The 14,741-nt window shown below is 42.3% G+C and overlaps 1 protein-coding gene across 2 annotated transcripts; it reads left to right on the top strand.

Annotated features, from left to right (window-relative positions):
• The first annotated feature begins 232 nt into the window (after positions 1-232).
• LOC146859473 (uncharacterized) lies at positions 233-14,329 on the top strand. Of its 2 annotated transcripts, none has more exons than XR_014980127.1 (2): positions 233-369; positions 10,331-14,329. XR_014980127.1 is itself a non-coding variant. In XM_085650206.1 (2 exons), the coding sequence occupies exon 2, from the start codon at positions 10,464-10,466 to the stop codon at positions 11,496-11,498; it is 1,035 nt and encodes a 344-aa protein (XP_085506332.1). In that variant the 5' UTR covers positions 235-1,933; positions 10,331-10,463; the 3' UTR covers positions 11,499-14,329. The 2 variants fall into 2 exon arrangements, 1 of the variants encoding a protein (XP_085506332.1); XM_085650206.1 differs by having other exon boundaries at positions 235-1,933.
• Positions 14,330-14,741: the final 412 nt, after the last annotated feature.

Consider the following 14,741-nt stretch of genomic DNA (forward strand, 5'->3'; position numbering starts at 1 on the left):
AGTGTTGTAATTGTCTTTAGAATACGGGCAGGGTGCTGCAGTCTCCGGAACATGCGCATTGTCGCGCGCCAGTCTGCGGAGCATGCGCAGTGTGTTGTATATGTCTCCGGAACATGGTGTTGACTACGTCTCTCCTGAGAATGCGCACTGTCTTGCGTCTGCCTCCGGAGCATGCGCAGTGTGTTGTAGGTGTCTCCGGATGCGCATTGTCGCGCGTCTGCCTCCGGAGCATGCGCAGTGCGCCTGAAGCGTCGCCCTCATGTCGGCACTGTGAGTAGGGCTGGCCCGCCCCTCCCGGCTCGCGTGTCCCGCGCCCTCGCTGCCCGGTGCCGCTCCCTGTCCCGGTGGCTGCAGCAGTGCCCCAGCACGGTAAGTGCCCTCCCTCCGGTGTTAGGACGCAGGAGCGCCGGTGCCGTTAGGAGCTACGGTGCGTTCTTAGGGCGGATGTGAGGGGTGAAGCAGCGCGTGCAGGGCCCGTGCCTGGCAGCAGCACCTCAGGTCTCCAGCCTCGGTGCAGCCTCCGTGCTGCCCGCTGCGCCCTGGGCCGGCCCTGTCCGCTGCTGCAGCCTCCGTGCACCCTCACTGCTGCCCGCTGCTCCCTGAGCCGGCCCCTGCACCGGTCCCTGCACCCTCACTGCTGCCCGCTGCTCCCTGGGCCGGCCCCTGCAGCCTCGGTGCACCCTCCGTGCTGCCCGCTGCTCCCTGGGCCGGCCCTGTCCGCTGCTGCAGCCTCCGTGCACCCTCACTGTTTCCCGCTGCTCCCTGAGCCGGCCCCTGCACCGGTCCCTGCACCCTCCGTGCTGCCGCTGCTCACTGGGCCGGCCCCTGCAGCCTCGGTGCACCCTCCGTGCACCCTCCGTGCTGCCGCTGCTCCCTGGGCTGGTCTCTGAGCTCCCTCTCGGTTACGGGTGGTTGCTCCTCCTTGTGGACTCTGAGAGGCACATCGAATGCCCATCGATAGTATAGGGGTGAGGTGCTGCTTCCCTCCAGTGATGAATCGGAACTGTAATGTTCCATGTCCACTAATAGCCTCAGGCTGGTCCCTAAAGCTTATTCGCACATTGCACTGCAGATGTCCGGAGGAGACCTGTCCAAACATGTCCATGGCTGAATGTTGTGATGACATCTGTCAAACGAAAATGAGAGAGAATAACTGAAAGGCACTGAAAGAGTGGGGAACAAAAACAAACGAGGAGGCCTGTTTGAATAAATGGAGTAGCTGGGCCATTACACCCTGGAATAGCATGGAGCACTTGTGTAAGGTACACAGAGTTTATCATCAACAGTCTTACAGTCTTCCTGCAGCCTTCCAAACCTCAAAATACTGATTGCACACAGTTTAGTCAACCACCATCCTTATTAACTCCTAAAACATGCAAAACAGCAGTACCATGCACTTGATCTGGCACCCACGAAAATGTCTAGGCCAGATTGTCCCACTCCGAGAGAAACCTGCTCTTGATCTTTTTGACCTCACCAGCTACCAGCCCACCACTCACCAACTATTCATCAGCATTATCATTGAAATAACAATCTTTGTTGTACTCTCAGATCACATCACTGCTTACCATCTCCTGCAAGAGTACTAGTCTGGCTTCAGGTCATGCAACATGGATACCACTACTTTAAACACCATAGACCAGGCCCTCTTCAGCACAGATGATGACTTTTGCCTCTTGGCAGCTGACTTCAACACGGTCGAGCACCCAACCCATGACATCTTGAATCTGATTTACAGCTAATGTCCTTCACTGGTTCTTTTACTTTCTTTTTAACCAATACCAGTTTGTTGACCTAGGTGCCGCCACTACCCCAAAAATCCATATCCTGTCCAAATCCCCTAGGGTTCCACACGATCCCCTGCAATCTTCAAACTCTGCAAGGAGCCACTTGGGGTGTTTCTCACTGAAAACAGCACAAAGAACAATCGCAGGTTGGTACCAGTTTTCTCTTCTAAAGAAAGTGAAACGGTTTTCCCCAGAAAACAACTTCATAACTGCTGTTCAAGCCCTTGTACTCTTATGCCTGGATGGTGGTTACGCCCTGCTCCCTGGCTTTTCATACTCCACACTAGAACCCTCCTATAAGCTGCAACACGTCTTATACAGGGTCTGAAGAAATATGATCACATCTAGCCTCTACAGAAACATTTTACTTGATGAAAAAAACGAGTTAAGGATAGAGTAGGGAATCTGGCACATCTCGTAGTGAGAGTCATACTTTTCTAACCCAAAAAGATTGTAGGCTGCCACAGTTTGAATATGCTACAATCTAGATAAACTGAATTTCAGAAGTAGAATTGAAAATTGACATGTGTATGGATGTGTTTTTCACTAAGATCTAATGGAAAAATCACAGAAAAGGAGAGGATTCTCCAGAGAAATCTCAAAGAATAAAACAGTTGTTAAAATTGAAGACATTTGATTAACCAAACTTAAGATCCTATCAGTGAAAGCCCATAAATTCCTCACTGCATCAGATGAGGTTGAACAATCACCCATGGCACTAGGCTATAAACCTCCATCCCAGGAGCTACAAATATTTTGAGTTGAAAGAATGTCTATGTTGACAGGATTCTCTTTGTCTATTTACATTCAGCCACAAACACATTTATTGTGAGGAGGCTGAATGTCTCCTAGCTGGAATGTGTTCCCTATACAAACATTAAACAGTATGTTTGTATTGTCCGCATAGAAACAGAAGGAAAGCAAACCAGAGGTGTCATATAGAGGTTGCGCATAAGTGGTGAGAGTGATGACACCAGGCAACACTCCAAGTAACAGACTTGAATGAAGATGTAAATTTACCTAACAGGACACTTGCCAGCTATCCACCAACAATGATCTAATCCAATTAATTGCACCTCCAACTATATACAGATCCTTTAAATTGGTCCTCTAACTGGATTTAAAATCTTTAGTACACACGCCTGCTGGATCCATTGTTCCCTAAAGTGGCACGTGCAGGTGTTCATCACTAATCCTTAAATGAGACAAACCACTTCTATTGCCAACAGCAAGGCTTTTTACTCAGACAGATATATACTGGAGAATCTGTAAGTTAATTTCTGGTTAACATTTCTAGCAATCTTGCAGAACTACTCACAACAAATGGAGGTGCACTGAACATAAAATAGAGAGTCCAAAGTGTTTTTCTGTTTGACTTTTATTTCATAGCTGATAAAAACACAACAACAGCCAACGCGTTTCGTTCCTTTAAAGACAAATTTTAACGGAACTTCTTCAGGGCTCAAAATGACAGCAAGTCAAGTATAGGCTTTTTATTTGATGATTGGTAAATAAGAAATAGACAGCAAATCCCACATCAGGACATCCAAAATATCAGAATTAATCTTCGTCGGTCGCAGAAGGTATAAATGTGTCTAGAGAGCCAGTGATTCAATATTGAAGATGAGGAGGTCCAATATAATGATGGCTATCAGATTTCTTAATAAAAATCTGTACGATAGCTTCAAATGGTTGTGTAAGGCGGAAAGTCTTAAGTCTGAATCGGAGAGAGAGCAGGAATCACGTATCAAGGTGTTTGATCGATATTTTGCTGTTCAAAAATTGAGCGTCTACTTTTGTAAATTAAGACTTTCCGCCTTACACAACCATTTGTGTGTCTCTCTCTCTCTCTCTCTCTCCCCTCTCTCCCTCCTCCGTTTCTCTCCCTCCCTCCTCCGTTTCTCTCCCTCCGTCTTCCTCCCTCCTCCGTCTCCGTCTTCCTCTCTCTCTGTCACCCTCCCTCTCCCTCGCCGTCTGTCTCTTTGCCTCTCTGTCTGTCTCTGCCTCTATCTGCCTGACCCTGTCTCTGTTAGTCTATGTCTCTTTCTGTCTCTCCCTACTGCCCTCTGTCCCCTTACCCGACTCACACCCTGCTGTTCTCTTGTCATTCTTTGTCACCTCTCCCGCCCCCCCGCTTGTGTGGCAGCTTCCCTTCAAGGGCACACACACAGCCCCACCCGAGTACTTCACATACTACTTTATTTATTACCATGTTTAGTGTCAAGACAAGCAATTTGCAGGCTGTCTAAACACCACATGGCTGGCTTGCATTTTGCGCGCCTGCCTGTGTAATTTTAAAATAAACTTTCAGGGATGTTTTAAGGATTTTGGGGGCCCCTGTTCGGACCAGCTTTGATTTTATGATCCAGTCTCAGCTCTTTCATGCCTTCTTTGGTCAAATACTAAATGTGTGTACATATGATATTCAGGGATAGTGATGTGTGTTTTCAGTATGTAACACAACAGCACTTCACTAATATTACTGCAAATAATCTCTGTCACACCCTCCCATTTCTCATATGCGAGGTCCTGTATTGATCTAAAATAACTTTTTATATGGATGTTACATGACGCATAAACAACATTTGGCTGCAAAATGTCTGTAATAGACTCTTCTTACACATTAAAAATGAATGATAGAAAAACGCTATTTACAACATTGTGTTTAAAAAAAATGTCAAGGTCATGAGGGCAAGACTTTGTAGAACCGAGCTGGCTCTTTCAGCACCCCCTCCCCCCGCTTTAAAAGGCTGGGGCCCTGGGCCAGAGCCCACCTCACCCATGCCTTAAAACATCCCTGGGAACTTTGTCTCCTTTCTCGTAAGAGCTAACTCTCCCAGGAGGGGGTTAATTCATAGACCTGAAATGCTTCAGCTGCAGTGGGAGGCAAGGGGTCTCCTCTGCTGTGATATTGAACAGGAAAGGAACAGGACTGTCTGTTCCTTTGCTTTCGGTTTTAGCAGAGGAGACCCCTTGCCTCCCACTGCAGCTGAAGCGTTTCAGCTCTATGAATTAACCCCCCCTGGGAGAGTTAGCAAAACAAAAGCATGGGATCGTAGGGAAAGATTAGAGAGGAGTGCGCGCCACCCCTGAGATGGCGTTGCGCCCCCCCAGGGGGGCGCGCCCCACAGATTGAAGATCTCTGGTTTATGAGATGATTTCAGGAATATTTTTTCTATAGCTTATGAATTGCACGAAATATGAGACTTATAAAACAGCAAAAGCATCAAACAAATACTGATATCCCAAACAAACTGCTCCACATAATTGGGGTGTTGTGAGCCCCTCACACTCTTTGACTCCAATGCAGCTATACCTGCTGCACTAATGATAACTGCAGTCCTGAGTATCAGACTATCTACTTTGCCTTTTTTACCTCTTCCCCTCCAGGATGGATCATCACCTCTGTCCTAATGCTTGAAAGGACAATAAGCTCTGATGCCCCCTTTTTTTTTTTAAAGGTAGACAGTCATAATTGTGATGCAGTGGGCCCCCCAAATCCCTGGGCCCCAGTCCTGCTGCATCTGCTCCTTTATGATAACCAGCAGTGGCCACTTACACACTTGGCAGCAGTACCAGCTTCACTAATGAATGTCCTTTTTAAAAAAAAAAACACTTGCATTGTCCCCTTCTTTGGGGTATCTCTCTGAGGAAGGGGTCTCTGGCCATTTCTAAACATAAAAATGAGTCCGCATACATTGCTCCCTATTCTGGGCCTTCTCTTTGACAATATCTATGAATCGCGCTCCTTTCCTCTGTCTCCTGGACTATTACTGTGAGGCCCCAAGGATCGAGAGGATTAGGTCTCTGCATCTGAATGCAACCCTGCTGGCCTTCTACCTGTCACCCCATGGACCCAGCTTTCACAAAAAAAACTGCCCCTGAATGGTTAATACTGACTTTGAGATGCCTCTACCTGAAATCAAAGTGTGGGTGGTTGTGCAGAAAGTTATAAAAGAAACCATGGAATTATGAGTTTCTGCAGCAGCAGTAGAGTTTTCCACATAATTATCAGTTTACTGCATTTGCTACTTAATCTGCAGATAAAAAAAAAATCTTGATTCTAGCTCAAACGGAACAAAAGTTACTTAAAGCGTGACAAAGTGTTCGGGAGCAGTGGAAGGCCCTTTGCAAAGATTGACTGGTAATCTTGTAGTTGCTTACTGCTGTATTTGGGTGCTACACTGGTGCTAATGAGGTGAAGTATTTCCCCTGACAGCGTTACCGTGAGTTAAAATGACAAAATAATGAAGTAATGCTAACCGCAAAATGTGGCGCATTGTGCCGCATAATTTACCTTTTCTTGCTGAATAATTTAGTCAAACCTGCTGCATAATGTTGTCCTCTTCTGCTGAATAATTCCAGTTGCTCTGCTTAAAGCTTCATGGTGGCAAAGATCTATTCTTTTTGAGATGTAAGGGTGTTATCAGCTGGGATCTGGACTAGTGGAGACACTTACAAAAATGTCTGCATTAGATACAGTTTGATTACTTATTACTAAAAGTATGTTTTGTAAGAACTTGTTTTATCTCAATCACTGCATCCTTTTGCAGCAGCCTAGCTTAGAGTATGTAAATACTGTTTTAAAATAATGACATATTCACAGTGCTTTCTGCCACAGGCTGGGACCTCATAGCACTAGAAACAGGGCCATTGGAATCATGCGGCAGGAGAAGGCCAAATTATGCAGCATGGTTGACTAAATTCTGCAGCAAGCAAAGGCGAATTATGCTGCATATTTTGTGATAGCATTACTGCACTATTTTGCTATTTTTACACTTGTTAACATTGTCTTGGCCTTTATTGCCCCTCATAAGTACCACATTAACACCCAATACATAGCAATAAGCAACAGAAAAGTGACCAGTCAACCTTTAGAAAGGGCCTTCCACTGTGAGGTAACATTTGTTGCTGCATTTTTTAACCTGCAAATTATGCAGCAGACGATAGATTATGTGGCAAATGCGGGAAAACCATAACTATGCGCTGTGAGTGCAGGGTGAGCGTGAAAGTGAAGGGTGAGAATGAGGAGTGAGTTGTCTGAATGCAGGGTGAATTCCCAGACACTGCAAGTTAATCAGCATGTTATTGACGGGGCATAGGGTTTCAGATTCAAGTTAAACTATTGCTATTATGGAATTAATCAGGGAATCGTGGGTGACGGAAACAAATAATGTGCTGATCCTGCAGCAAACTTCCAGTCTTATGATTAGGGTTGCCAGTTCATTATTTTGATGTTGCAGACGGTACAAAAATAAACAGTCACCTAAAGCCCTATTTTCAGAACTTATCTGTGCGTACTCCGAGAAGCAAACATAAAGCACTTTTAAATGTGTTCTAGGGCTGCCTGAATGTTTCATGACTGAAAATAAAAGGAACAGACAGAAAGTCAAATTACAAATGAACACATACTTCCTTATTTAAGACCCTATTTAGTATCAAAGCAAGGTCTTTGCAGGCTCTTTAAACATACAAGGCTGGCATTTTTTCTATTGGCAACCCTTTTTTATATTCCTTTTCATGAAATGCATTTTCACACTACAGCAGTAAATTTAAAATATAAATGTAAGGAATAGGCAGAGTCGGGGCCCAGGGGTACTGGAAAAAGAATAAAGCTAAGCCTCCGTAACCAGTTCTTTGAGATGTGAGATAATTTCTCCTCCTTCACACCCATCATTGTTTTTAACCATGCCCCAGGATCTCTTTAATAAAAATGCATCTCTCAATTTGATTTAGTATCCTGGAGGTAGTTTTAAGGTCCACGCTCACTACACTCACCTATTCACTCCAAGAAATTCAAGCTCCGCTGTAGTCAGGCGCCAGAGCACACATAGGAGGCAATTGGCCACCTCGGTGGGAACCCAATGATGAAGCATGCCACCAACTAGGTTGGTGGGTGAGGGTTCTTTTAAAAATCAGATTTTCTTTTGTGTAAGGGTAACTACTTCCATGACTGATTAGAGGCTAGTTGTTTGAGACCATTTAGCTCCTTCTTGGTGTTTATTTATAGAATTTTGTGAAAACGCGCAAGCCTACTTTGTTCACTCCTCTCTCGTCTTTGTTTAGCATATTCATTCTATTGCCCTGATGGAGTGATAGTTAACTGATCGTGTGGAGGCACTGACTGGTTCAAGACGTTTGGTGCGAGATGGTGTTGTGGAAGGAGATCAACAGATTAGAAGGAAGGTGACTTCAACTGGTGTGGAAGTGGCAAATGGGATTCCAGAGTGTTCAGTGTTGATGGTTACTTCAGGATGCACATCCAAAAAGGTTTCTTGATGAGCTTGAAGCCGCCTGTGGTTTGCATGTCTGGCTGGTCATTGTATCCTCGTGTCTCTAACGTATATCGGCTGGTTTCCACAGTCTTGACGCACAGCGCTGCTGCACCATTTCTGGGCTTAAAATATGTAATTCATAAAACGGTGAACATACTACATCATGCAGGCGTTTTCAATTCATAATTAGTGGCAACGTGTGTGTATTTGTGTGTATACACTCACACGCTTGATTTTCTCTGCCTTTTGATTTATCCGAAATTGTCACCATCTATCATCTATTAAAACTGGGATTTTAGCTATTATATTAATAGCTAATGTTCCATAATACTATTTTACCAAACTACAACACTCCAGCCCATAAGGGCATAGTAGATTATTAATCACCAATAGAGTTCAAGCACCAGTTCAACCATCTTGTGTTACCAGTGGTCATTATACTGTGAACATTCTTATGGAAGTACAACCATGTGTTCCTTTGTTATTTAATTTTGGTTTTATGATTTGTTTGGTTGTCACCATTAAATTCTCTGTGTGAAAAGACAAAGAATTGGTTTGCTTCTAAGTCTTAAATGATCAAGATAGCCACAAAGGCAGGATGGTTGCTCAAATGAAATAATTTTCACGGTATTATGACCCTTGGTGATACAAGAACTGGTGCTTGAACACTGTTTGTGATTGCCAATCTACTATGCTGACTTAGGCTGGACTGGTGTAGTCTAGTAAATTGTAGATAAAAGCCCAGTTTTAATAGATGAAATATGGTGACAATTTAGGATAAATCAAAAGGAAGAGAAATCAATTCTCTGTATGATTGTGTATTTATCTATATACTTTTTCACTGTTTATGAGCCGAACATACCAGCGCGGTGTATTATGTTCTCACAGTATATAAATTATATGATATTGTAAGCCCAGTAATGGCGTTGCAACACTGTGTGATCAATGACGTGGAAATTGTCCAAAACACGTTCCAGACGCGAGCATGAAGTAACAATAATAAAACTTTGAGAACAAGTGCTGCTTTTTTAATTGAGAAGTAACGGAATTTGTAAATAAATATATGTTATGATTTGTAAAAAAAAAAAATTGCACACATGGGCTCTACAATTCAGTGCTTATGATTAATAATGAATACTCCTTGGCAGCGAAGAAGTTTTGAAAGTTCTGAGAGCCACTACAGTAAGTTTAATGGAACTGAGGAGGTGTAATGTGTGGTTGTGGTAATATTTGTTGCGTAATTTCTGATTATTGAAGGGGGGTGTTATGTTTAGATTGATTTGAAGGTCAGCCACTTTTCATGCGATGTGCGTTTGTTGTGAACATTCTTATTATATCATTGGTTCTGCAGTATATTAGTGAATATAGTTTCCGGCTTCTTGCCATTCGTCCACATAGAGTTAAACTTGTACTGTCCTTTTAGCATAAACTATCTTTAGTGAAACATTCACTTTGGAGATTATTTCAGAGTACTCATGGAAATAGTTGTAAATTACAAGAGTCAGATAGTGTAGTAATTATGCAGGTGATTTTATACCTCCTGCTTTAGAAGGGATGCCCCCTATATAACAGTTGTTTATATGCTAATGCCAATGTTCCTCAATACGTTACTGTACCTCAAGTGGGTTTAAAATAGTTTTTTGAGGGCACAGACTACAAATTAGTCTAAAGTGTCCCCTACACACAGTGATGTAATCGGTGCATCCCTAAAGCCAGCAATCTAGACCATCATGGAGCAAGGGTGGTGCTATCAAAATGCACCAGCTTCATATTGAAATGTGTGAGCTTCCACCCTAAAGGTATAAGGATGTGGGGCAAATGTGCTCTGCTTGAGGAGAGGATCGGTGTGTTTTGTGTAGTGTTTTTTTTGCCTTAAAAGCAATACTTTTTGGTTATAAAAATGTGTTTTGCTCATGTACAAGGCTTTACATAATTGTGTTCTTTCCACTTTACAGCATAGCTATGCAGAGGTTTGCCATTGAGAAATTTCTAACCATGCCACCTAAACTACAGTGCCCACGTGGTTTTCTCAGTAGTGCTCCTGCTCTGCCACACTTTCCATAATAATTGATTCATCTTAATATAAGCAGAGTTCCCCTTGAATCTCCCAAAAGCCATTTCTTTGAAGCCCACACAGTGTTCTAGTTACTTCTATTTGTGCTGATACCCTGGTGTTTGTTGATAGTAGCGTTTCCATGTAGTAATTAATTACTTTATACACTGTTTGGTCAAAAAGTTTTTGATTTAATTCTTCTTTTGGTCTTGCAGGTACTGAAACAACGAGCCTGGAAAATGGTGCAACCTTTGAAAAATATACAGAGAAGGCGTTCAATTTAGAGCTTTGTCAGGAACAGTAAAATTGAATGGTCTCAAACACAAGGACACTGGTGGTCTAAGGGCAATGTGGTCAGAGAGTAATACAAAGCTTAAAGGAGATGAGACTTTTCCAGGCCAGAGTGATTTTAGTAACTCAGTGTGTTTGAGTTTACATCCAGTTTTAACAATAGAACGTGAACACATTCTAGGTAATCCTAAAGTTCTAATAGATCAGAGAACACATCCAGCTACAGAGCAATATGCATGTTCTGAATGCAATAAATCCTACAGCATCAAGGCAAGTTTCTTGAGACATGTACTTAGACATAAGTCTCCAAAACTACATCAATGTACTGAATGTGAGAAAAGATTCCGAACACGGAGACAACTAATTGATCACCAGAAAGCACATTCAATCATGGGACCGTGGAAATGTAACGATTGCGAGAAACGATTTCATACAAAGGGACGACTTAAAATACACCTGAAAAGCAATTGTCATGAAATAGTATTTCATTGTACAGAATGCGACAAAAGCTTCACTCACAAGGGAAATTTTAAAAGACACCAGATGATGCATTCGGGAGAGAAACCATTTGTTTGTACTACATGTGGAAAAAGCTATACTCGAAAGCAATATCTTATAAGCCATCAGGCAGTGCACACAGAAAATGTTTGTTTCAAAGCAAAGTCCTATCACTGCGTTAAATGTAAGAAAAGCTTTACCCAGAAGAGGCGTCTTATTGGCCATCAGAGAATGCACACAGAGGCAGCATCCATGACTCCTGGACAATACCAGCATCCTAAGAAAGAGACCAATGGTGTACAAGGTTATTTCACTGATTGCCAGAAATCACATTGGACAAAAAGAGAGGGCCAGTGCAATGCCTGCGAAGACACCTTAGTACAGATCACTAATCATCTCAAAGATCACAGAACACCTAACAGGGAGCAACCAGAGGAATGCACGGAGTGTGAGAAGAGCTTTGCTAAACATAGTCATCATATTTTCCAAGAGACAAGACACACAGACCGGAGTACTGTGAAAACACACACAATTATGGCTAAGCTCTTACAAGTCTCTGTCCCTAATGAGTACTTCATTCCGCACCTCTCCTGATGGACAGTACAATGATTATGTAGCATTCAGGAAAAGCCACTGCACCTCTCAACAACGTACCCTGCTTGTGGCAAAGCTGTAATTCTAATAAAAACAATAGAATCCAAAATATCTTGCCGACCCATAGAGAACTGGAATGTGGTATGAAACACTAATGCAAATAAAAACAATAAATATAAAAACTGAAAATACAACCTATAACCTGTCAAATCTGTAGAATGCTCATTAATGAGTAGGATGAGATTGTGGTCCATGTAACAGTTGAAACACATTGCCATCAGTTATCTAGGTGTAAAAGCCCATTGCCTCTATTTGTTAACACCAATGAGGGGGTTGTCACACTTTAATAACCACCATTAGATGATAAATCAAAGTATCCCCAGTTACTAGCCATTACTGAAATGCAATCAGCAAAATGCCTGTGCATGGGACGCTTCATAATTGTGTTCAATTAGTAGTGGTAAATGCATCCTCTAAAACACCTTTTTAGCATAGAGAGCAGTGTGCAAGAGTAATAACATTCTCTGTCATGATTGGCACTGCATATATGATATATTGGCAAGGTTCAATAACAGAGTGCTGTAAATGTATTTGTAGCATTTCTCCCTAGAAATATTGGTTTTGAGTGATCTCACCCAGTGTGCAAAGCGTGCTCTGGGCCTCACTTTTGTCACCTTGTATTACCATGCCCAGAGTGTAAAGAGTTATGCACAAGTGTTACTTATAAGCGATATGGGCAATTTATCTATCAAAAGTCTGGTCACTTTGCCTACCCACTCACCTTCATATTGTATTTTAGGTGCAATGTAATGACCATGTTTATCTATGATTGTTCTTTCACTTTCGAAAATGTGTCCGGATTCATTAGGGCATATAAAGGAATGTGGCTTCAATTAGAAGCTAACCCATGAGCAAACATCTAATTATATATAAAAAGTGTCAGATGTAATCCCACAACTCATTAAAGTGGGCTTATAATGTATTTACTTCTAACATTCTTTTTTCTGACTATCCATTTTAGTTATGATATCTGTTTGGAATAAATGTTGGTTTATCTGGGTTCAATTGTGTTCACTTAATACCCACCAATATTTTATCTGTCTACCATAGTCCTGTAAATCTTCTATGATGTTTATTTTTCAAACTGTTCCAAAAGATAGCAGCAACGCACATATTTGTAATTCTGAGCGCAGAATTTAGAGCCTGAATTAGTTTGGCGGATGAATTACTCAGTCGCAAACATGACATGTATCCAGTCTGCTTTAGTACAAGTGCATTCTAACCTGTAGGTACTTGTAATAAGGCAAACAGAATCTCTGTCACGTGACACAGTACACGTCCGCCAGTCTCTAAATTAGGCCCTTAGTCTAGCTGATAAGAATGTTATGAAAAACTTAATGTAACTTATTCTTAGCATTATAAGCATTCCAAATCATACTGTATAATACACTACCTGTCGGAGAACATCAGGAGCATAACCAATGATAAACTCTAGTATTTAAGTATCTAATGGTTCAAGAGAACCAACTGATTTGAAAATAATTTAGAAATATTTATTGTCTTGCGTTTTTAATCTTGGAGAAATGCGTTCGCAGATACATCTTTGAGCTCATTGTTGCATTACCTGCAATTTCTAATTTTGATGAACTCCTCATTTGTTCAATTTAATTTCAAATGTTAATAAGAACACTGCTCCATTTTAAATTAAATGTGTTGCTGGGGTTAAAAAAAACTATTTTCTGTCCATCTGCAAAATAGCACTAAATTCACGTCTAAATTCTCTGACCATTTAACTGCCTCCAAAATTTGCTGTCCAATTTACCAGTTATTTATAGTAGATGGCCTTTTGGACAGCCAGAAAATACAGTATTATCTGTTTTACATGTATTTCTGTGTTTAACGTTTACTAAGTAGACACGGTCCTGCATGTTTTCTGGATGATTCTTAGGACGAGAGCCTTTGGCAGAGAGATTAGAAGATAGAGAAATGTCCTCAGGAGTAGAAGGGGATTTTGTCTCCGATAAGAAAGAGGTAGTCATTGGTACTGCTAGGCAGAGGCAAGGCTATAGTGGAGGGCAGGATGTAACAACATTTCAAGCAGGGTTGTCTGTGGGTCCACTCTGTTCACTGGTCATATAAGAAATTGGTCCCTGTGTTCCCATGGATGTGGTGTTGAGTATTCAATGTAGTGTGACGGCATTCCCACCACATCCATGTCAATCCCCATTAGCTGAGAGTTTGGGAGTGCAAATGTAGTGCAAGTCTCAGATCAATCCAAGGAGTATGAGGTATCCTTCAGCAACATTAGATTAAAACTATCTGATCAGAGGGGATTTCCATTTAGTTTAGCTGGTGCAGATGTGAGGTCAGAAGTGGAGAAATTATGGTGGTTAAAGGGAGGCCAATCCAGGAAATGCCTTTCTAAGCAAATCGTGCTTAGTCAATGGACACACACAGTACCTCAGCCTCTCCCTATTACAATAGGTTCACCTATGTACATTGGGCACCACTGACCAGATGGACTATAACTGGCATGCATGGACTTCTAGACAAATTATGGATCTGATCCTATTCAAGGTTGGAGAAGGGGAGCCGACTCACCCATGGCAGACTCAGTGAACAGTGCTCCATGCAGAAATGGTCTGTCCTTCACACCGGCCCTGTGTGGGGCTGAAATTTCAAGCTGCAGGTAGCAAGCGAGGCAGTGTTGTGGTAACCGGAATGTTTCAAGGAAATAAGCTAGCCATCGTGTAACGAAGGATGAAATGTGAATGTAACGCAATTATGCGAACACTAATTTGTTTTAATTAAATATGAAGGTTCTTCACCAACTTTGGGTTGCCTCTGTTTATTGGGGACAAATCAGAGATGGTTATATTCACACTTGTAACACATCAATATCAAGTGCTTCAACTTCTTCAAAACCAGGGGTTGCATTGTTCTGACCCAAGAACATGCAGAATTATAGCTGCGAAGGTCTCAATAATGGAGTTGCTTTCCGCCATGGGGTGCTAAATGACACCAAATAGACACGGAATTTGAGGAGAAAAGCTCTGTGTATTGACCAGTACCACATCTACATTATTGGGTATGCCCCCCAATTTTCTTTCCCCCCTTCTCTTAGCTGTGTAGAGGTAGACAAGCCCAGCACAACATGCTCTCACTTCGCTATAGGAAAAACCCTTTTTTAAAATTCACTGCCAACTGTTCCGAACAGGAACTACCATTCCTTGACCTGACTAT

This window comes from Triturus cristatus, chromosome 3_2 (genome assembly GCF_964204655.1).
Source record: "Triturus cristatus chromosome 3_2, aTriCri1.1, whole genome shotgun sequence".
Classification (NCBI taxonomy): Eukaryota; Metazoa; Chordata; class Amphibia; order Caudata; family Salamandridae; genus Triturus; species Triturus cristatus.